Source organism: Salvelinus fontinalis, chromosome 33 (assembly GCF_029448725.1).
Source record: "Salvelinus fontinalis isolate EN_2023a chromosome 33, ASM2944872v1, whole genome shotgun sequence".
NCBI lineage: Eukaryota > Metazoa > Chordata > Actinopteri > Salmoniformes > Salmonidae > Salvelinus > Salvelinus fontinalis.
Genome location: NC_074697.1, coordinates 47,645,576 through 47,669,160, shown reverse-complemented (window position 1 = coordinate 47,669,160; position 23,585 = coordinate 47,645,576). Strand labels below are relative to the sequence as shown.

The window sequence follows — 23,585 nt, the reverse complement described above, 5'->3', positions numbered from 1 at the left end:
GGCTGTGGCCAACCTGCATGCTCTTCTCTGTGCTCACCACTGCTGGTAAGCCCAGGCACTCCACAGTGGCTCTGTTGTGTGTTAATTGTGAGTGGGCCAGTGCTGGGCTGTGACACATGGCAAATGTTTTATTTTCCCAACAAAGGTCATCATCAGTTATGGCTGACACGCTGCCCCCCATAAAGGATGTCTAATATTTTATTAAACATGAGTTTTGTTCGGCTGGCACGTAAGGGGCAAGGTAACAGATGTAAGATCTCATTATATTTTGGCTTACCATATGGTGTCAGATTTGAATCCCAACTCTGGGGACTACAAGGGCTCATGGATGTTGTTTCACAGCCTACATATAGGTTTGAGTTGGACACTTGTCAACTTCTCAGTAGAAGCAGGTAAATTAGGTTTCACCTTCAGACCAAGCGCTTTGAGAAACCATGCAAATTCTATTTTTTTTGTGTGTATTTTTCTTAAAACCGCATCGTTGGTTAAGGGCTTGTAAGTAAGCATTTCACTGTAAGCGCTACACCTGTTGTATGTGACAAATAAAATTGGATTTGATTTGGAGATCACCTCAACCAAAAATACTGTTTTTCTCAGTCCTTTTTGTGGAACAAGAACATTGTTTTAGGTGACAACAAAGTAGCCCAACAATAAAAAAAATAATCTTGAGTCTTCTCAGAGCACCATAACAGACATATACAGAATAATGCATTTTCGTGTTTTACTTTAGCTTGGTTCAGGAGTTAGGGGGCTGTTGTTACACTGTACTTGAGCAACGCATCATAAGGCTTATATAGCATTACCAGTCTTTTCAGAAGACAATAATGGCATCAAGATAGATGAGTACATGATTGCGGGTGAGGTCACCAAGCATCACATCCATAAGACATTGGAAAGTGACTGGTGCATTGCACAAACCAAAGGGCATGCCTGTCCACGCAAACAGCCCAAAGGATGTAGGCAACGCCGTCTCCTCCCGGCATTTTGACACCTGTCGTAACCATTGAGAAGAACAATCCTGATCTACGGGAACGCCACACTGAATCCACCGTAATAGAGGAGTCGCGTGTGAATGCGGCCAGTCAGGGGCAAGGTCATGTTTGTGATGCGGTAGCAATATAAAGGTGTTCATGGTGCATAACGCAGGTGTTCCAGTGTGTTCTCGTCGCACCTGTGGATACTAGTTAGCCCTGCTCTCTGGCTCGCTGCCTCACTTCAGTGTCCTGTGCGGATCTCTCTCATTAAACAGCTGTCAGGCCTCTGTCTGCCGCTCACTGACAGCCACTGTCACACGGCAGGAGCACACGCCCGACACACACAACCAGGAATTGCGTCTCTAATACACAAGCGACCCTCCGCTCAGTCTCCACCTCTCCAGACAGCACTGTGGGCCGCCTGCCGCATAGACCACGCTCTGAGAGACGCAGTGGGGTTTAAGTGTCATGCGATTGCATTGCTGTGAGTTATCTGTCAGAGGATGGTACTTGTACACTAGGCTATTTCACTGCGTAATATCCTATTATTGCCGAAACGGTCATATATCTATATGGGTCAATGTGATTTATTTGCGTATTGAAACCTATGTCAGTAAGACGGCAGTAAGAGTGCTGTCTATATACCTGTTTTACGGAAGTTTGTTTTGAAGAAGTAGTCCCGCAACAACGGGGTGACATTAAAAGGTTTTTACAGAGCCAACTGGAGGAGGAGGTTACATGGAGGAAAATGACTCATCAAAGCAGGGTGATCATGACTCACTTTACCCCCTGCGTGAGCTCCCCTGTCTCCCAGACAGGAACCGTTGACATTACAACATAGTCTCGGTGGCGGTCGCCGTCATGGTTTGTACAGAACTTCTATTTCAGGTGCCAGCACATTGCAGCTCATAGGTACTTACACCATCTGCATTGTTGTTCCTGACGATGAGCACCTCTCAATTAACTGTTTTGAACATTTTCTTTGTTCTATGAGTTAAACTTCTTCTGTGAGCTCACTGAAACCAAAGATGATCCTTTTCCTTCCTGATGCATTTATGTTTTGTACTCTGATCCATTGTTTTATTCATACTGATCACTGTAGAGCTACTGGGCTAGGCCTTGTGTCAGTTTAGCAGGCCTCTATGCGGTGGTCTCATGCTTTGGTAGACAAATAATTCCTTCATTGAGCCAACATATCCCCAATGGGCCAATGGAGGTCTTCTCTCTTCCCTTCAAACCCCACTGCTTCACAACAAAGCTACCAGAGCAGAAAGCCTCTCGAACAGAAAGGGGCACGACGATAACACTCTGTGGTCCGTGCTGCGAGAGCGAGAAGGGATCCTGGAAGGGCAGAGGGGATGGAGGAGTGGGGAGTTGTGGAGTGGTTGCATTTCCCCAGTGTGGCTCGGCCATTATCCATGTTTCACAGCTCCTCGGGAGGAGAGAATCACATTTTTGCCACCACAGCCGCCGCCTGTCAGGGAAAGAGCGCGCTCCATCCATCCATTCTTCCCGGGGACTCCATTACACCCCGATGGGCAGGGATTGAAAACCAATTGGGGATACAGGGGCATGGAGAGAGCGATGTATGGGCACGCGGCACTGCGCAGGCAGGCAATCTGCCGTGATGAAGAGGCTTCTCTTGTGACATCCTTCTGGGTTCCCCTTCAAGCCCACTGCGCTGGCCGCTGGTCGCTAGCCACCGAATCACCCGGCGTATTGCGTTCCCAGACGCCCCACAGCCTGCTGCCCATCAGCCCGGGTGCACCCATCCACACCTCAGTGGATAGCGAATGAAAAGAGAGATGGATTGAATCGCTTCTGGAAGACAGGAGCAAGTGGAGACAGAGATAGTGGGGGGAGGAGATGCACTTGTGGTTGGATGTGTTTGCAATTTAGTTTTCTTTTTGCAGGTAGGGTACGGGTGTAAGCTATGTTTGCCATAACTTTGGAAGTTGAGAGCGAGGGGGGTCGGACTTACAAATCATCGCCATAGACTCTCTGCACGTTTGTGTTTATCCTCTTAAAGAACTGAAGACTTGTTGTGACTGGATCCACAGCAGGAACACTGAACAAGCGGCTGCGATTTATTCATACACCAGCTGTGAAAACAGACGCCCAATCATTGCGAAACATCCCTGAACGTTTCAGGAAGTTTTTTGTGAGAGGAGATTTTTAGTCTCTTACAGATTCTTATCTGAGTTTTGTGTTTTTAACTTGACGCTTGGGACTCATCTCTTTGACGTCACTGCCTGTGAAGAGGTCTACTTTTTACACAACATTAAGAACAATGCTGCTGGGGTTTTCACGCCCAACCGTTTCCAGCGTGTATCAACAATGGTCCACCACCCGAAGGACATCCAGCCAACTTGACAAAGCTGTGGGAAGAATTAGCGGGGGGGGGGGGCAACTCAATATTAGGAATCTATTCTTAATGATTTGTACACTCAGTGTATAAACTGTTCTTTATTTAATTGAGCCCAGGAGTTATAGTTAATTTAGAAGGCATCTGTGAGGGAGTTCTTGAATTATTCTAATTTGTTTTATTAGTTTCAGATATAAGATGGTTCAATTTAGCCATGATGAGAATATAATGAACACTGTTTTTTTTTGTACTTTACATGCCTCTTTGCCAAAGTATTGGAACTGCTCAACAAACATCTCCTCTAGCAAGGCTTTGGTTTTGTCAGAATCATGCTGCATGTTTACACCATTTTCACATACAACAAGAGCTAAAAGTGCTTTAAAAACTCTTGATCTCTTTGTAGACATGTCTTTGGTACTTGAATTATTCATCCAGAACATTTCTCTCCCTCTCTCTCTCCCCTCTCTCTCTCTCTCTCTCTCTCTCTCTCTCTCTGTAGGTGCCCTATGTGAAAGTGGCCCCTGAGGACATTCTGAAGGTTCAGTTCCCCCGCTTCACCACCCTGGACCTGCGCCCCACCAACACAGACATCAGCCTGGCCGTGGCTGGCCTGCTCACCTTTTTCAACAGCACCACAGCCTGCCTCATCTGTGCCCAGGCCGACTGTGAGTGGGTCACGCACCACTAGCTCTTTGTTGTTATTTGTATACACACAAATACACATTCCATGTGCACACACATTTGCATGTGCACACACGTGAGCTCGCACACACGGGTGCACATTCATGCATGTGCATATGCACGAGGGCTGTCCCCGACTAAAGAAAATCTTGACTCTCCGAAAGTCATTTGTTCTTTCAACCAATCGATTGGTCGACATTTTTAAAGGTGTATTGCTCTATACAGTGCATTCGAAAAGTAATCAGACCCCTTTACTTTTTCCACATTTTGTTACGTTACAGCCTTATTCTTTAATTGATTAAATCGTTTTTTCCCCCTCATCAATCTACACACAATACCCCATAATGACAAAGCAACAAAAACATTTTTGAATTTTTTGCAAATATATTACAAATAAAATACTCAAATATACCATTTACATAAGTATTCAGATCCTTTAATCAGTACTTTGTTGAAGCCCCTTATGCAGTGATTACAGACTTGAGTCTTCTTGGGTATGACGCTACAAGCTTGGCACATCTGTATTTGGGGAGTTTCTCCCATTCTTCTCTGCAGATCATCTCAAGCTCTGTCAGGTTAGATGGGGAGGGTCGCTGCACAGCTATTTTCTCTCCAGAGACGTTCGATCGGGTTCAAGTCCGGGCTCTGGCTGGGCCACTCAAGGACATTCAGAGACTTGTCCTGAAATCCACTCCTGCGTTGTCTTGGCTGTGTGCTTAGGGTCGTTGTCCTGTCGGAAGGGGAACCTTCGCCCCAGTCTGTAGCTCAAGTATTGTGGAGCTCCTGCACCTAAATAAAAACAGTATCAGCACCCAAAATGAGTTCCGGAACCTGTTTCAGTCCAAGTCAAGCACTGATAAGACGTAATCGGGTAGGCATATTTTATGACGTTTTCCCTTTCACTCTGAGTGGTTATCAGAAGGGACAGAGCTGGAAAGATTTCTCAAATGTTGTAAAAACAGACTGTTTGAGGTGGAAAAAAAACCTTACTTTGAGAAGCTGCGCTGCTCATTATTGGTGGTGCATTAAGCCAATCAGAATTACTATCAGATCCCCAAATGGTCACATTTATATGCTTACATTTGCACGCAGGCCAGGTAGCCTATAGGCCTGTATACGTCTATGCGTAATCAGGTGTGCGTCCCCAACATTGACAGGAGCACTACAAATAAAAGACAATGACTCAATTGAATTGACAAAACTCATAAATGTAATGATGTACACTAAAACTTGCTTCTCACAAGTGTAGCATAGGTTGTGCACTCTGCAAACAACGTGTCGACTCCAACAATGAGAACGGTAAGACTGGAATAATAATACATTGAATGCATTAACAGAAATGATCATAACCAAACAAAGATTAGACATTAAAGGAGTTAACGGTGAATGTACTCCTGGTGATATATGTAATGGGGAATTGAAATAGGCTACACTAACAATCAAAATGCAAGCAATTCACACAATGAAGTAATGAAAAATGCATGTGCACAATTGGTGGGGGGGGAGCGCATTCTGGAGAGAGAAGTGCTTTGCGCTGCATGGATCAATCCGATGTCTGCATTGGCCATTGTGCGTTGTGTTTATACAGGATGTACCGCCACCCACGTACCTTCAACCAGAATCACCCTTCAGTGGATACACGCACACTCAAGCCTATGTATAACCCAAATGCATTTACTCTTGCGTAATTCTTCCCCCCCCCCACAATGCGTCATCATCTGTTAAAACGCAGGCAAATTACTTTGCTTTTCACATAGGCCATTAATGCATCTTTCCAGTGTGACAATAAGTATGGAAGATTAAATCCCAGTCTGTTTCCGCCCTTCTCCGTACAGGAATCAGTAATTACAAGTGCCCGTACAAAGTCACATCGATGTCATCTGCTACAGGCCAACTTTCACCTTAATCAGCTTAGGGCTTTGAAGTGTGGCGGACTGGATTTCAGCTCTCGATTAGAACCGAGGTGCTCTCAGCTGGCGCGAGCCCCCCAGCCCACTCTTCCCCCCACCATCAACCCCACCCCTCATTCAACTCTCCCAACCAACTTGAGAAAAGACTGGTTGACGTTTGTGCTCATCCAAGCCACTTAGACTGAGGTGTTACCCGAGAAACAGAGATAACAAGGAAGAGAATAGGGATGAAGGACAATTAAACGCCCACCAAAGGCTAAAGACATTAGTGACTCAGAACTGCACGGACTTTGATTCTTGACAATGACTGCCAGTGTCAAAACTAGCTAATTAGTTGTTATTTTCCACTGGGTGTTTAAGCGTGCTCCTTTCAATCTGTCGTTCATTTGAGAGCTCATCAAACGATATTGGTAATTAGCCCAAAGAGACATGACAGTTCCGTGCCTCGCAAGAGTGAAATGCTGTGAATTATCGACATATCCATGAAGGGCGGCGATCTCACCATCTACAAGCTGTGTGAGACAGAAACCTCAAACTTTATTAAGCCGGTTTCCTTTTTGTATGTCTCTGTCTGAGCTCCCGTCTGTGTCAGTGTGGGCTATGCGGGAATCGATAAGGCTGCTGAGGGGGCCATGGCCCTTCCCTTCCTCATCAATGAGAAGGGTGCTAGTCACTTTAGCTGATTGAGGGGAATCTAACCTTACTACTGGAATTGCACGGGGGGGCGGAATTGCACGTGGGGGGCGTGTGACCCCTTCTGCAGAGCCACTGTAAAATACCAGATGGCTTGGGCTCTGCAATGTGCTGTTGTAGCAGTAGCAGTAGCCACGGTACCGTTAGCTGGCTGGCAGAGGCCCCAAGACGGTCGACGCTGGGCTCATTAATCACCGCGGCCGGTGACAGCCTAATAGAGCGTGGCCGAGCCATGAATATTTCCCAGCCTGACCCTGGCTTCCTGGCTGAGAGAGAGAGCGAGAGAGAGAGAGACAGAGAGAGAGGCCCACCCAAAGGCACAGGTAGCGCAAAGAAGGAAACCCATTAATCTGGCTAACCTGCCCACCGCTATCGATGGCCGTGTGGTTGTGTGTGGATTCACCGCACTCATGGAGTAGTACAGTAGGACATAGAGAACCTAGCCGCAGGGGTGAAGGAGAACTGTGTGGGAAAGTGGAGCACTTTGTTAACTGGGAGATTTGTGCATGGGAGGTCAGCTGGCGGGTAGCAGGTGGGTGGGAGGGGACCGATCACCCACACTCTACTTCTTGAGGACTGGCTCAGACAAAACTATCGGGGACAGGATGGGACGGGGGGGGGGGGACGGACGGACGGGGGGGCATCCTGGTCAACAATACAGCTTATGTTATGAATCCGCTATCACCTAACGTAGCATTTTATCGTCTGAATTGAATGAGCTGGAAGAAAAGCAAATAATAGTACATTTTTGAATGTTCAAAACACCTGAATTGACTTCTCTGATGACATGCACCTCAGCACCCAACTCATTATGTTTGTTTATTGAGAGAAGATAGCCTCATCAACATATTTTAAAGGCACACACCTGTCAAGGTAGACGTTTGTGTCTCCTTGGAGCGGAACAATTATAGGATATGTTTGCTCAACGGTCCGACTCGCTGCTCTGAAAATGTCATGAGTAACCTGTAATTAAAGTTGATCAAGAATGTCTCTCTGTCTCCGGAGAGAGCTGGATCAATAAACTCTTTGGGAAGACGGACCGGTTAACTGGGGTGAGGAAAGGATTTAGCTGGTACCAGCAATGATTTCTGTTGTTGTTTGTTGTCCGGGGATCAAGCTGAGCAATGCTCCCGACATCATGACATTCAAAGAAAGTTCCAATACGGATAATGATATATTTACAGCTCCAGTAACAGCCCACCGTAAATGTCCCCATCAGAATAAATAGTTGCTGTGCTGTCAGTTCTGTTGCACTTCCTCCCTACTGAAAGAGAGCCGTGAGTGAGGAAACTGTGGAGGAAAGATGGCTCCACCAAATGCTCTTAAACAGAGGGATGAGAGTGAGCTTCCTCCATTGGCTCTCCCTGGTTTTTCTTCTACGTTTCCCCTTCCTTTTCCCTGACCAAAGGCATTAATTTGATGCAATACGCAGCGTAATGGGATTTTGATGTGTGGTACTGGGGGGGGGTTCTTCTCTTTATCTTTTTTCTCGCTTTGGTGTCTAATGAGAACAAAGAAGAGGGGAGACCTGGTCGGCTGTCCGCTCGTCTACCAGGATGAAAGATGGAAGAAAGATCCCTTTCAACGGGGAACGATGAGAAAGGATCACTCAGACCCACAACGTCCCGTCCTTGCCCATTAACAAGCTCTACTGACACGCTGAACTCTTTATATAAGAGAGAGCGATAGACTATCGACTTCTTGATCTGTGTGGTTATATTCAGGTTAGGATAAGTTCATGTACTGACACGCTACGAATGCCTAGACATTAGCACATGTCCTATCCCAAGCACTCTAGTTAACGAATGCTGCTGGCCTGGAGGGGAAACTACATTGGAGCAATTTAACTCTCTTCCGTCCGCCCGTCAATCGATTATATCACCCGATTTATCATAGTCATTTAGGTTCGGCCTGTTTAAAAAGTAGATCCATCTTGTCCTGTGAAATGCCATGAAATTCTGCAGACTGCACCCATTTGGTTGTACTGTACAGGGTTCCCGGACTGCAGGAGCCCAATCAGCCCAGTTCAACAGACTAGGGTGCAGCCAGTTGGGAGCTGTGACACTGGCATGAACCTGTCATTGGTCCTGGCTGAGCAGTGTATTTGCATAGAGGCACCGAGTGCAGGAAGGTAGATGAGAGTCGGGGCTTTGTGAGAGCCCAGTGAAATGTGACGGTCTGTGAAAGGGGGAAATGACTGGCTGCTCAGACTGAGTGGCAGGCCCTACCTTTATCTGTCTGCCTGAGAGGCAGCGTCAGGCAGAGCTACAGTATGTGTGGCCCATGTTAATGAGGCACACCACATGGCAATATCACACACCAACCGCTGCAGGCAGCAGCAGCACAGCCTCCACAAAGAAAACAGACTTCACACGTCTCTAACCTTCAATGGTCTCCCTTTTTCCACAGCTAACCGAGAAACAGTGCCTCCCCGTTTTAGCATAATGATATTCTAGCATGGGTTCAACAGCCTGAAACGTGGAAGCGACATGGCTGCCAGAATAGATGCAACAAAGGTCAGGGCCACAAAAGAGATTGTGAAATGAAAAAGTACATGCACACATTTTATTTCTGTTGCTTTGAATCGTGCACAGCCTAAACACGAAACAGGTCTCTCCTGAGGTTTCCTTTCCACTGGTTGAATGAAAGGGAACGATAGGAGGGACAACTCCTGCTGTGGACACTGAGCAGCGTAGTGTGCTGTCTAATGTAATGTACTCAATGTGAAATTGGCATGTGATGCCATGCAAACAGGCAATGGAGATTGAGCAGGTTTTTAAGCCTCATCACAGTTATGCTGAGTAACTCAACAGGTTACAGAGCTGTCTCAGAGCAGACAGGCATCATTGCTGATGGTTTGCGTTTCTAGACAAACTGTTAAAGGCATTAGGATTCAATGAGTTAGAACACATAGTGCCTTAAGAACAGCTGCTGCTGCATGTAACCAAAAGAAGAAAACATGGATTATATGTAAATGTTTTTTTACTATAATCAATGCTGGACTCAGTTGTAACGTAATATACAGTACGTCTTGACTCCCATGAATGCATAGTTTCAGTAAAGTGCCACTGGAAACATACAGTTGAAGTCGGAAGTTTACATACACTTAGGTTGAAGTCATTAAAACTCGTTTTTCAACCACTCCACAAATTTCTTGTTAACAAACTATAGTTTTGACAAATTGGTTAGGACATCTACTTTGTGCATGACACAAGTCATTTTTCCAACAATTGTTTTCAGACAGATTATTTCACTTATAATTCACTGTATCACAATTCCAGTGGGTCAGAAGTTAACATACACTAAGTTGACTGTGCCTTTAAACAGCTTGGGAAATTCCTGAAAATTATGTCATGCCTTTAGAAGTTTCTGATAGGCTAATTGACATCATTTGAGTCAATTGGAGGTGTACCTGTGGATGTATTTCAAGGCCTACCTTCAAACTCTTTGCTTAACATCATGAGAAAATCTAAAGAAATCAGAAAAAAAAATGTAGACCTCCACAAGTCTGGTTCTTCCTTGGGAGCAATTTCCAAACGCCTGAAGGTACCACGTTCATCTGTACAAACAATAGTACGCAAGAATAAACACCATGGGACCACGCAGCCATCATACCGCTCAGGAAGGTGAGGTGTTCTGTCTCCTAGAGTTGAAGGTACTTTGGTGTGAAAAGTGCAAATCAATCCCGTAACAACAGCAAGGGACCTTGTGAAGATGCTGGAGGAAACAGGTACAACAGTATCTATATCCACAGTAAAACGAGTCCTATACCGACATTACCTGAAAGGCCGCTCAGCAAGGAAGAAGCCACTGCTCCAAAACCTCCATAAAAAAGCCAGACTACGGTTTGCAATTGCACATGGGTTGTTTGGCCATAATGACCATTGTTATGTTTGGAGCAAAAAGGGGGAGGCTTGCAAGCCGAAGAACACCATCCAACCGTGAAGCACAGGGATGGCAGCATCATGTTGTGGGGCTGCTTTGCTGCAGGAGGGACTGGTGCACTTCGCAAAATAGATGTCATCATGAGGATGGAAAATGATGTGGATATATTGAAGCAACATCTCAAGACATCAGTCAGGAAGTTAAAGCTTGGTCACAAATGGGTCTTCCAAATGGACAATGACCCCACGCATACTTCCAAAGTTGTGGCAAAATGGCTTAAGGACAACAAAGTCAAGGTATTGGAGTGGCCATCACAAAGCCCTGACCTCATCCTATAGAAAATTTGTGGGCAGAACTGAAAAAGAGGGTGCGAGCAAGGAGGCCTACAATTCTGACTCAGTTACACCAGCTCTGTCAGGAGGAATGGGCCAAAATTCACCCAACTTATAGTGGGAAGCTTGTGGAAGGCTACCCGAAACATTTGACCCAAGTTAAACAATTTAAAGGCAATTCTACCAAATACTAATTGAGTATACAGTGGGGCAAAAAAGTATTTAGTCAGCCACCAATTGTGCAAGTTCTCCCACCTAAAAAGATGAGAGAGGCCTGTAATTTTCATCATAGGTACACTTCAACTATGACAGACAAAATGAGAAGAAAAAATCCAGAAAATCACATTGTAGGATTTTTTAGGAATTTATTTGCAAATTATGGTGGAAAATAAGTATTTGGTCACCTACAAACAAGCAAGATTTCTGGCTCTCACAGACCTGTAACTCTCACAGACCTGTAACTCCACTCGTTACCTGTATTAATGGCACCTGTTTGAAGTTGTTATCAGTATCAGTTATCTGAGTTTAAATGTATTTGGCTAAGGTGTAAGTAAACTTACGACTTCATCTGTATAACATAACTAAAAGGGGAAAAACCCACAGCGAAGTAATTATATCAACAGTTGTTTTTTCAGCTATGATTAAGGCTTGGTATCCGTTGTATTGTAATTGTATTACAAGTTTCAATAAAGTGCCACTGGAAACATATTCATTACCTCACTTATAATGAACCAATATCCAATCTATTTAAAGCGGTCCTGGGAACTAAATGCTGGAGGTGGTGTTTAAAAATAGCACCTAGCAATTAATTACTTTATAATTAGATGTTATTACAGGTCATCAGATAAATTATTTTAGGTGGGAAGGATTTTAACTTCTTCTGGCTGCAAGCCCGACGTCGGTACACTTATGACAACAGCCAGCTCAAGTGCAGGGCGCGAAATTCAAAATATATATTTTTTAAATATTTAACTTTCACACATTAACAAGTCCAATACAGCAAATGAAAGGTACACATCTTGTGAATCGAGCCAACATGTCCGATTTTTAAAATGTTTTACAGCGAAAACAGCACGTATATTTATGTTAGCTCACCACCAAATACAAAAAAGGACAGACATTTTTCACAGCACAGGTAGCATGCACAAAGCCAACCTAACTAACCAAGAACCAACCAAACTAACCAACAAACAACTTCATCAGATGACAGTCTTATAACATGTTTTTCAATAAATCTATGTTTTGTTCGAAAAATGTGCATATTTGAGGTATAAATCATAGTTTACATTGCAGCTACAATCAGAAATTACACCGAAAGCAGACAGAATAATTACAGACACCAGCGCCAAATACCTAAATACTCAATATTAAACATTTCTGAAAAATACATAGTGTACTGCAAATGAAAGACAGGCATCTTGTGATTCCAGCCAATATTTCCGATTTATTAAGTGTTTTACAGCGAAAACACAATATAGCGTTATATTAGCTTACCACAATAGCCAGAAACACAAGCCGTTTCCCAGCAGCAAAAGTTAGCGATCGTAACAAACCAGTAAAAGATATATAATTTTTGACTAACCTTGATATTCTTCATCAGATGACAGTCCTATAACATCAGGTTATACAAACACTTATGTTTTGTTCGAAAATGTGCATATTTAGAGCAGAAATCAGTGGTTATACATTGTGCTAACGTAGCTACTTTTTCCCACAACGTCCGGATATTTTTCTGACACTTTTTCTGACACACATATTCTGACCAAATAGCTATTCATTAACATAACAAAAAAATACATGTTGTATAGGAAATGATAGATCCATTAGTTCTTAATGAAATCGCCGTGTTAGAATTCTAAAAATAACTTAATTACGACATACAGCTTCGGTATAGCTAGAGTACCCAAAAGCTGGGCGCCAACGACTAGTTCACATGTACGACAGATATATGAAATAGCATCATAAAATGTTTCCTACTTTTGCTGATCTTTCATCAGAATGTTGGACAAGGGGTCCTTTGTCCAGAACAATCGTTGTTTGGATTTAGAACGGCCACTCTCCCTCTCGATTTAGCAAGCACACTAGCCAAGTGGCACGAATCTCTCCATGTCAACAAACGGAAGAGCAACACGGCAAAACTCACTAACAAATTTCAATAATCTGATTAAACTATATTGAAAAAACATACTTTACGATGATATGGTCACATGTATCAAATAAAATCAAAGCCGGAGATGTTAGTCGTCCATAACGGCAGCTTATCAGAAGGCAAATCCTGGTTCCTTCTCGCGCCTTCCTGAAAACAGGAAATGGGTGACACGTCATTCCAAGAGCTTTTATTCCACTTCAGACCAAGATAAACACTCCATTTCTTCTCTCACCGCCTCTTGACATCCAGGGAAAGGTGTATGACGTGCATGTATACTAATACGTATCATACCCATTTATTAGCAGGACCTAGAACAGAGCCTCAATTTCAGACTTTCCACTTCCTGGTCAGGAAGTTTGTGCCAAATGAGTTCTGTTTTACTCACAGATATAATTCAAACGGTTTTAGAAACTAGAGAGTGTTTTCTATCCAATAGTAATAATAATATGCATATTGTACGAGCAAGAATTGAGTACGAGGCCGTTTGAAATGGGCACCTTTTATCTGGCTACTCAATACTGCCCCTGCAGCCCAAACAGGTTAATGACCGTGTTATTTTATTATTTTTATTAAACTTTATTTAACCAGGTAGGCTAGTTGAGAACAAGTTCTCATTTGCAACTGCGAACTGGCCAAGATGAAGCATAGCAATTTGACACATACAACACAGTTACACATGGAATAAACAAAACATACAGTCAATAATACAGTAGAAAAATAAGTCTATATACAATGTGAACAAATAAGGTGAGATAAGGGAGGTAAAGGCAAAAAAAGGCCATGGTGGCAAAGTAAATACAATATAGCAAGTAAAACACTGGAATGGTAGATTTGCAGTGGAAGAATGTGCAAAGTACAAATATAAATAATGGGGTGCAAAGGAGCAAAATAAATAAATACAGTAGGGGAAGAGGTAGTTATTTGGGCTAAATTATAGATGTACAAACAATAGATATATGTACAGGTGCAGTAATCTGTGAGCTGCTCTGACAGCTGGTGCTTAAAGCTAGTGAGGGAGATAAGTGTTTCCAGCTTCAGAGATTTTTGTAGTTCGTTGCAGTCATTGGAAGCAGAGAACTGGAAGGAAAGACGACCAAAGGAGGAATTGGCTTTGGGGTTGACCAGTGAGATATACCTGCTGGAGTGCGTGCTACGAGTGGGTGTTGCTATGGTGACCAGTGAGCTGAGATAAGGCGGGGCTTTACCTAGCAGAGACTTGTAGATAACCTGGCAGGTGTTTGACGTTTCCTCTGATTGAGAGCCATATTAAGGTAGGTTGTTCTCACTGTTTGTTTGTGGGTGATTGTTTCCTGTGTCTGTGTTTGTCGCGCCACACGGGACTGTTTCGGTTTGTTTGTCCGTTCGTTTTTGTGTAGTCATTTTTCCTGTTCGTGCGTTCTTCGTTTCATGTAAGTTCTTACGTCCAGGTCTGTCTACATCGTTTTGTTATTTTGTTTAGTATCAAGTATAGTTCGGTTTTTGTCTTGTTTAAATAAATATAATGTCATTTCACAACGCTGCGTTTTGGTCGAATCCCTGCTCCTCCTCTTTGGATGAAGAGTGTGTATGTGTATATGTGTATGTGTATATGTATGTATGTATGTATGGATATATATATTACCTTTTTATTTATTTATTTTCTGACTGGGGGGTACGTTTCATTTAGAAAATTCTTGTTTCCGATCTAACCCACAATATGTAAATGTACTGCTGTCTATGTCGGTTGCTGATGGTTCATGTTTAGACAGGCATTGCTTAGCAATATAATCTTGTGATGCTATATCTTGCTTATCTCAGGGATTGACCCAAGATGCCGCTTAAGTGCGCAATATGCTTAAATTGCAACTTATTCTCTTTAGGTTTATTAGATGCTAATTGAACACTTTATTCGTGGGAGCCTCCTCAGTTCATATGTTAGAAGTTCTAGGATAGTGAGAGGTGAACGTATAGTTGGGATTTTATTTTTGTTTTACCCCTTGTTCGAGGTCGCGCCGTGCTTTTTTGGCATCGGCCAGACAATGTGTTTATTATTTTTATTTTTATATTTTTTTCTTTCCTATTTGTGTATGCCTGTTAAAGGTGGGTTGATCGGGGGGGGGGGGGGGGGGTAAATAGTGGGGAAAGTAGGGGAACAGGGTGGGAAGTAAAGGTGCTTTCAAGGGGGGAGGGGCTGGTTGGATACTGCTCGGGTGTAGCTGCTACATATGCTGATCGTGATGGTTTGGTGCGCTTTCTTACCTTTTTATTGAGTTACATGTTATGCAGGCCACTATAGGAACTACAAATGAGAGGGGGGCGGGGCTCACATTCACTTCCTGGAATGTAAAGGGTTTAAACTAACCAATTAAGAGAGGCAAGGTCCTAGCCCACTTGAAAGCACTCTCGTCTGATATTATATTTTTGCAAGAAACCCATCTGAAAAATAATTCTCATAGCAGACTTAAATGTAGGTGGGTGGGGCAAGTGTATCACTCTAACTTCTCTGCCAAAACGAGAGGCACAGCGATTCTGGTACGGAAAGGAATTCCCTTTCTACATAAAACCACTATTGTGGATAAAGAGGGTCGTTATGTGATCGTAATAGGAGAGATCCACTCTACTTCTGTAACTCTACTAAATATCTATGGGCCAAACATTGATAACCCCTCTTTTTTCAAAAGAGTCCTTGCCCTGATTCCAGATATCTCCCATACTAACCTGATCATTGGAGGGGACCTTAGCTTTGTGCTAGACCAATATTTGGACAGATCCTCTACCCGGCGAACCCCCACCTCCTATTCAAGTGAATTCTTGAATACCTACATAAATAATTCTAACTTATTTGATATATGGAGGATCACTAACCCTAAGGGTAGGGAATACTCCTTTTACTCTCATGTTCACAAAGTTTATACTCGAATTGACTACTTTTTGGTTGATGCTAAACTACTCCCCTATACCTGTAATGTGAAGTATCATGATATTATAATCTCGGACCACAGTCCACTCACCTTCTCCCTGAGATTGGGTGACATCTTACCAAACGAGAGGGTCTGGAGGTTAAATCCTCAGCTCCTCACAGAACCAACATTCTGTGAACATCTTAAAGACCAAATTACATTTTTCTTTGATACCAACGACAACACAGAGACTTCCCCAGCATTACTGTGGGAAACACTTAAGGCTTATTTGAGAGGCTGTATCATCTCCTATCAGACTGCCAGGAGTAGGCAAAACAGGGGAAAACTGGTAGAACTGGAGGGACAAATTCACATACTGGATAGGGAGAATGCTAGACATCCATCTATGGAGAAACATAAAAAAATTACCTCTTTAAAATTTGAATATAATCAGATTCTCTCAGCTAAAATTGCTCAATCTTTTCTCTACGCCAAGCAAAAATATTTTGAGTTTGGTGACAAACCACACAAATTACTCGCCAGACAACTTCGAAAAAATGTGAGTGACCGAATGATTCACAAAGTTAAATCTGCATCTGGGGAATTACTCTCTTCCCCCAAAGACATCAATGACAGATTCCGTCAGTTTTATGAGACTCTATATACATCTAAAGCAGATCCTAACCCCTTAATTATGCAAAACTTTTTGGAGGACTGTAATCTTCCTGCCCTGAACCAGGAAGATTCTAACTTCCTGAATAAGGAAATATCTCTTGAAGAAATTTGAGAAACAATTCAAACTCTAAAGTGTGGCAAGACCCCGGGCCCAGATGGATACCCTGGTGAATTTTAAAAATCATTCAGCAACATGCTCTCTCCCTACCTGCACAAAATGTTGGTTCAGGCCAAGGAGGATGGAGCTCTCCCATCTACTTTGGATGAAGCATTCATTACAGTTATACATAAGAAGGGTAAAGATCCGGAAGAGGTAGGGTCATACAGACCAATATCCCTCCTTAATACAGACCAAAAGATTTTAGCAAAAACCCTGGCTAACAGGCTTAGCACTTTAATTGGCAAATTGGTCCATTCGGACCAGACCGGCTTTATCCCGAACAGAAACTCATTCTTCAATCTCAGGCGCCTCTTCAACATTATGTATTCTCAGAGGTTACCAAACGTGGACCTTACCGTTATATCTCTTGACGCCGAAAAGGCTTTTGACCAAGTTGAGTGGTCCTATCTATTCAAAGTCCTACAGAAATGTAATATTGGAGATGGGTTCATAAATTGGATCCAGCTTTTATATAGGAACCCCTGTGCGAGAATACTCACTAACCAATCATTGTCGCCCCGATTTAACCTCTACAGAGGGACAAGGCAGGGTTGTGCACTGTCGCCTATGCTCTTCGCCCTAATCATTGAACCTCTCGCTCAGGCGATTAGATCTGATGCAGCAATACACGGCTATAATACTAAAGATACTCTAAATAAGATTTCCCTATACGCAGATGACATTCTCCTCTATGTAACAGAACCCCAAGCTAGTATTCCAGCTATTCTTGATGTGATTAATTTGTTTGGTACCTTCTCGGGATACAGAATAAATTGGAACAAGAGTGAATTAATGTCCATACGGTTACAAAACACCTCCTGGCCAGAACATCTTCCAGTTAAGTTGGACCAGTCGTCAGAAAAATTTTCCTATCTAGGAATTGTAGTTACCAAACAATACTCCTTACTATTTAAAGAGAATTTCCCCTTTCTGATGCAAAAACTCAAGACAAACATACAATTTTGGAGAACTCTCCCAATTTCTCTGCTCGGAAGAATTAATGCCATTAAAATGGTCTTCCTCCCACAACTGCTCTACCTATACCAGAACATCCCAGTATTCATACCTAAATCCTTTCATAAACAACTGGACTCAATTATCAATCCTTTCATCTGGGATTATAAAAGACACAGGATAGGTAAAAAACACCTCTGCAAATCCAAAATAGAAGGAGGATTGTCTCTCCCAAATTTTATATTTTATTATTGGGCCGCTAACCTCCGCGCTGTTACGTTTTTGCTGGATGACGCACGTCCGTCACCCAGCTGGCTTAGTATGGAGCGGGAGGAGTGTCACCCCTTCTCTATTGGTGCTTGGATTTTGTCGCCTGTCAATCTGGAGAGGTCACTTTATCGTAACAATCGTATTATACATAGCACAGTCCGAATCTGGAAGCAAATTAAAACCCACTTTGAGCTTAGACCAATGTCATTCATGCTCCCTGTTGCCAGGAACCCCTCCTTTGCCCCCTCTAACCTTGATAACACCTTTGAGCAATGGGGAGAGTTGGGGATAAGTACCATAGGGGATTTATATATAGAAGGGACCTTTGCTTCCTTTGAGTTGCTGAGGGAAACTTATAATCTTCACAGAAGTAACTTTTTCAGATACCTACAAATCAGAGACTATGTTAGAAAACACCTCCCAACATTTGGGAACGCTAAGCCTTCCATGTTTGACGGATGCATAAAAACATCCCCCACCTCAGACAAACTGATATCTCGTTTATATGATGCTTTTCAATCGGTTAGCACACCTTCTACAGATGCCATTAAGGCAAAATGGGAAGAAGAACTAGGGACTGACATTTCGGTGGCAGACTGGGAAGATAGCTTGGAGTATATCCACACCTGCTCCATTAACTCCAGACATTGTCTCATACAATTCAAGGTATTACACAGATTACACTATTCCAAAACCAAACTGCATAGGATATTTCCTGATACATCCCCTATGTGTGATAAATGTCAGGCTGCACAGGGTACACTACTCCACTGCTTTGCCCTATGCTCTAGCTTGTATGGTTACTGGTGTGGAATTTTTAGGATCCTCTCTTAAGTTCTGGAGACTTCAATTGACCCAGACCCGCTTCTGATAATCCTGGGAGTGTCTGATTCCCTAAACGGATTAACCAACCCTCAAAAACAACTCATCTCTTACAGTCTCATTTCGGCAGAAAAACTAATCTTGTTGTTTTGGAAAAAGAGGGAAGCGCCCACTACCAAATTATGACTCAGCGAATTGGCAAACACTGTACACTTAGAAAGGATTAGATATATTCTGAACAATAAATTATCAAAATTTGATCAAATCTGGCAGCCTTTCCTCTCTTACTTGGACCATTAGGCGCTGTGAAGTTGAACTTTTTAACGCACTCTCAATTGTAATATTTTAATCCACCTTTGGGCAGCATGTGCTGGCACCGCCACCCGAGCAGTCGGGAGGGGAATAAGGGGAAGGGATAAAAGGGGGGGGAGAAGTGGGGGAGGGATAAGGGGGGGAATAAGTGGGGGGTGACACCTACCCTCTTTCTTTCTACCTGTCCTTGTCTTGTTTTGTAATATTTGTTAGGTACCCATGTACCCATTTTGTTTCTGTCTGCTCTTTTATGTTTAGATAAAAATTGTATACCTGCCTTTTATACCAATACACCATTCCTGTGTGTGTTCAATAAAAAATATTTGAACGAAAAAGCTAGCCTTAGCTTTCCTAACTGCCTGTGTATATTTGTTCCTAACTTCCCTGAAAAGTTGCATATCACGGGGGCTATTCGATGCTAATGCAGAACGCCACAGGATGTTTTTGTGCTGGTCAAGGGCAGGCAGGTCTGGAGTGAACCAAGGACTATATCTATTCCTAGTTCTACATTTTTTGAATGGGTCATGCTTATTTAAGATGGTGAGGAAGGCACTTTTAAAGAATAGCCAGGCATCATCTACTGACGGGATGAGGTCAATGTCATTCCAGGATTACCCGGCCAGGTCGATTAGAAAGGCCTGCTCGCAGAAGTGTTTTATGTAGTGTTTGACAGTGATGAGGGGTGGTCGTTTGGTCGCAGACCCATTACGGATGCAGGCAGTGATCGCTGAGATCTTGATTGAAAACAGAAGGGCGAGTTAGTTGGAGGGCAAGTTAGTTAGGATGACATCTATGATGGTGCCCGTGTTTACGTATTTGTAGTTGTACCTGGTAGGTTCATTGATCATTTGTGTGAGATTGAGGGCATCAAGCTTAGATTGTAGGATGGCCGGGGTGTTAAGCATGTCCCAGTTTAGGTCACCTAGTAGCACGAGCTCAGAAGATAGATGGGGGGCAATCAATTCACATATGGTGTCCAGGGCACAGCTGGGGGCAGAGGGAGGTCTAGAGCAAGCGGCAACAGTGAGAGACTTGTTTCTGGAAAGGTGAATTTTTAGAAGTAGAAGCTCGAATTGCTTGGGTAAAGACTTGGATAGTAATACAGAACTCTGCAGGCTATCTTTGCAGTAGATTGCAACACCGCCCCCTTTGGCAGTTCTATCTTGGCGGAAAATGTTATAGTTAGCGATGGAGATCTCAGGGTTTTTGGTGGTTTTCCTAAGCCAGGATTCAGACATGGCTAAGACATCCGGGTTGGCAGAGTGTGCTAAAGCAGTGAGTAAAACTAACTTAGGGAGTAGGCTTCTAATGTTAACATGCATGAAACCAAGGCTTTTACGGTTACAGAAGTCAGCAAACGAGAGCACCTGGGGAGTGGGAGTGGGGCTAGGCACTGCAGGACCTGGATTAACCTCTACATCACCAGAGGAACAGAGGAGAAGTAGGATAAGGGTACGGCTAAATGCTACACGAACTGGCCGTCTAACTCGTTCGGAACAGAGAGTAAAAGGAGCAGGTTTCTGGGCTCGATAGCATAGATTCAAGGCATAGTGTAGTACATTGGAGGTACTTGAGTAATGATGACAGAGATATAGTCTCTAGAGACGTTTAAACCAGGTGATGTCATCGCATATGTAGGAGGTGGAACAACATGGTTGGTTAAGGCATATTGAGCAGGGCTACATTTACATTACATTTAAGTCATTTAGCAGACGCTCTTATCCAGAGCTACTTACAAATTGGCTAGAGGCTCTACAGTGAAATAAGACAGTAATCACTAACCAGGACAGTAATGGACGAGGCATATTGATATTAGAGAGAGGCATGCGTAGCCAAGTGAACATATGGGTCCAGTGAGTGGTTGGGCTGACTGGGGGCACGGCGATTCAGACAGTTAGCAGGCCGATGCTAACAAGCTAACAGTTAGTAGGCCGGGGCTAAACAAGCTAGCAGTTAGCAGACCGGGGCTGGCAAGCTAGCAGTTAGCAGACCGGGTTAGCAAGCAAGCAGTTAGCAGGGGCTAGCAGTTAGCAGACCGGGGCAGGCAAGCTAGCAGTTAGCAGACCAGGGCAGGCAAGCTAGCAGTTAGCAGACCGGGGCTAGCAAGTTAACCTTTGGGGGACATCGCGATGGGGGTAAGTCTGTTTTTGCCTCTTCGCGCTGTGACGTCGATAGACCAGTCGTGGAATTAGTCGGGTTCCAGGTAGCTCTAGGTAGCTAGCAGGCCTAGCAGGTTAGCAGAATGGGCATCGCGCCTGAGGGGCCTGTTGGAGTCCTCGCGCAGATTATGTCGGTATTCCAATCGTAGAGGATCGGCGGGGTTCCGTGCCCCGTACCGGCAGTAGAAGGGGTCCAGATATTGTAGCCCAGGAGTGTGCTTCGGTGGTATCATAGGAGCCCGGGCCGGGCTAGCTTCAGGCTAATTGGTGCTTGCTCCGGGATGGAAACGCTAGCCAGGAGTGGTTACCCAGGATTGCGGTTAGCTAGTTGCGAAGATCCAGATGAAAATGTTCAGAGTTTGCGGTAAGAATCCGGGGATATGGGGAGAAATAGGTCCGTTATGCTCTGGTTTGAGTCACGTTGTTCGAACTGGCGAGAGCTTTCCGAGCTAAAGGTTAGCTGATGACCGCTAGCAATGGTTTGCTAACTGATAGCTGGTAGGTAGTTAACTGGCTAGCTTCAGTTGAGGGATTCCAGATCCGAAGTAAATAGAAATACTTTAGGAAAAAAAGCAGATCCACGCCACATTGGGTGAGGCGGATTGCAGGAGAGTATTTAGAAGTTGCTGTTTAGGAAAATATTTTTAAAAGATATGCGAAGAAAAATATGTAAAACTATATTTACAAGGGACATGACAAGACAAAGACATCTGACTGCTACGCCATCTTGGATATACATTTGCGAGTGAAAAAAGTACATTGTCATGTCTCGTCAGAGACAGGTTGAAAATAGTGATTAATTGTTATTTTTATGAATATGGTGTTTCTCACACACAATAATGTCTTTGTATTTTTTAACTCATTCAATTGAGTTCTAGTTCTCAGAAATTTGACTTTAATACCCAGAAATTCATTACCTTTAGGAGATTAACTGTCTACCTGCTCATAATAATATCACTGTCTTCGTCCCTGTCCCCACAGGCTTATTAAATCTGGAGAGACTGCTACGCCAGTTCCTCATCTCCAAGGAGACACTATCGGTTCGCATGCTGGATGACAGCCAGGATCCCACACCCCTTCTCAAGGAGATCCGCGATGATAAGACTGCCACAATCATTGTGGATGCTAACGCAACAATGTCCCACATAATTTTGGAAAGGGTGAGTCTGTCTGTCACAGTGAGCACTTTCCCGATGTTCTTAGACATCTCAGCAGCAGCGGATGATGCAATTTTTTCTCACGATCTATATGTCAATGCCAAGATAAAGTTCAGGATCAAGGTTGATATTGAAAATAATTGAACAAGCTACATGCTGAATCACTGAATGAGTGTTGGACTGAATGAATGTTAACTTGAAGCATCCAACACCGAGAGACCGATCTGTTCTCCTGTACATAGGCATACAACCATGAATAAACCATGGCATATCTGTAACTCCATATTTGGAGACGAGAGTGGTGTGCAAATGCAACTAGAGGAGGTTGTTGAGTGCCCTTGGGCTTCGCACTTAAACCACAAGAGTACAGTAGAGATGAGAAATTAAAACCAATGCAATTAACTTTCTAAGAAAAAGGTCTCGTCAGGCAATACATTTTACTTCAAGTGACAGGCGTGAGATGCAAATCGCGTTCTTATTCTGTGAGCATTCATTAATAACGTAGATGCACATTCATCTGATTAGTTTCTGTACGATTAGAACGACTACGAAAAGAATCAGGCCCGCATCCTTAATATGTGTAAATTGTTGAGCTTTATAACAAATACAATCCAAAACATCAGAAACTCTCATTAATATTGCTTGAGTATAAAAGGGAATAGAAGTGACCTAGGTTTATTACTATTTTTATTTTCCCTTTTTGACAATTTACAGACATCTGTTGGTAGCAGCGACTTTCTTTGTTGATAAAATAACCTATTATTCAATCATGGAATGAAGAACTCTTTTTGGACTATTTATGCTTTCTATTGAAGGCATCTATCACTGTGTTTATAAAGAAAACAATAATTTGGTGGGTGCTTATATTTGTTCTATTATTTATGTGTTTTTTGCGTATCCACACTCTCCCCGAGACACAGCCAGGGTCTGCCAGTATCAACAGCAACCCTGGAGCAATGAGGTAGAAATGCCTTGTTCAAGGGCACATTGATAAATTTTTTCATCATGTCAGCTCAGGGATTAGAAGTAGCAACCTTTCAGTTACTGGCCCAATGCTCTAAGCAGAAGACTACCTGTTGCCCCGTAAAAGGGCCAGCTGAGATTGGCAGCTCAATGTAGATGCCAGGGATTGAACCCGGGGCCTCATACATGCAAAGCATGCGCTCTACCACTAAGCTACATCCTCTCAGTTGTGAACAGCTAGTCTG

General features: G+C 43.4%; 1 protein-coding gene across 1 annotated transcript in view; it reads left to right on the top strand.

The window, feature by feature from the left end:
• Window positions 1-23,585, top strand: part of grik4 (glutamate receptor, ionotropic, kainate 4) — a 438,773-nt gene that overhangs the window by 307,725 nt on the left and 107,463 nt on the right. The window contains exons 6-7 of the mRNA XM_055896489.1: window positions 3,839-4,004; window positions 22,202-22,380. Coding sequence (XP_055752464.1) covers window positions 3,839-4,004; window positions 22,202-22,380 — 345 coding nt within the window. The remainder of the gene's footprint in view (window positions 1-3,838; window positions 4,005-22,201; window positions 22,381-23,585) is intronic.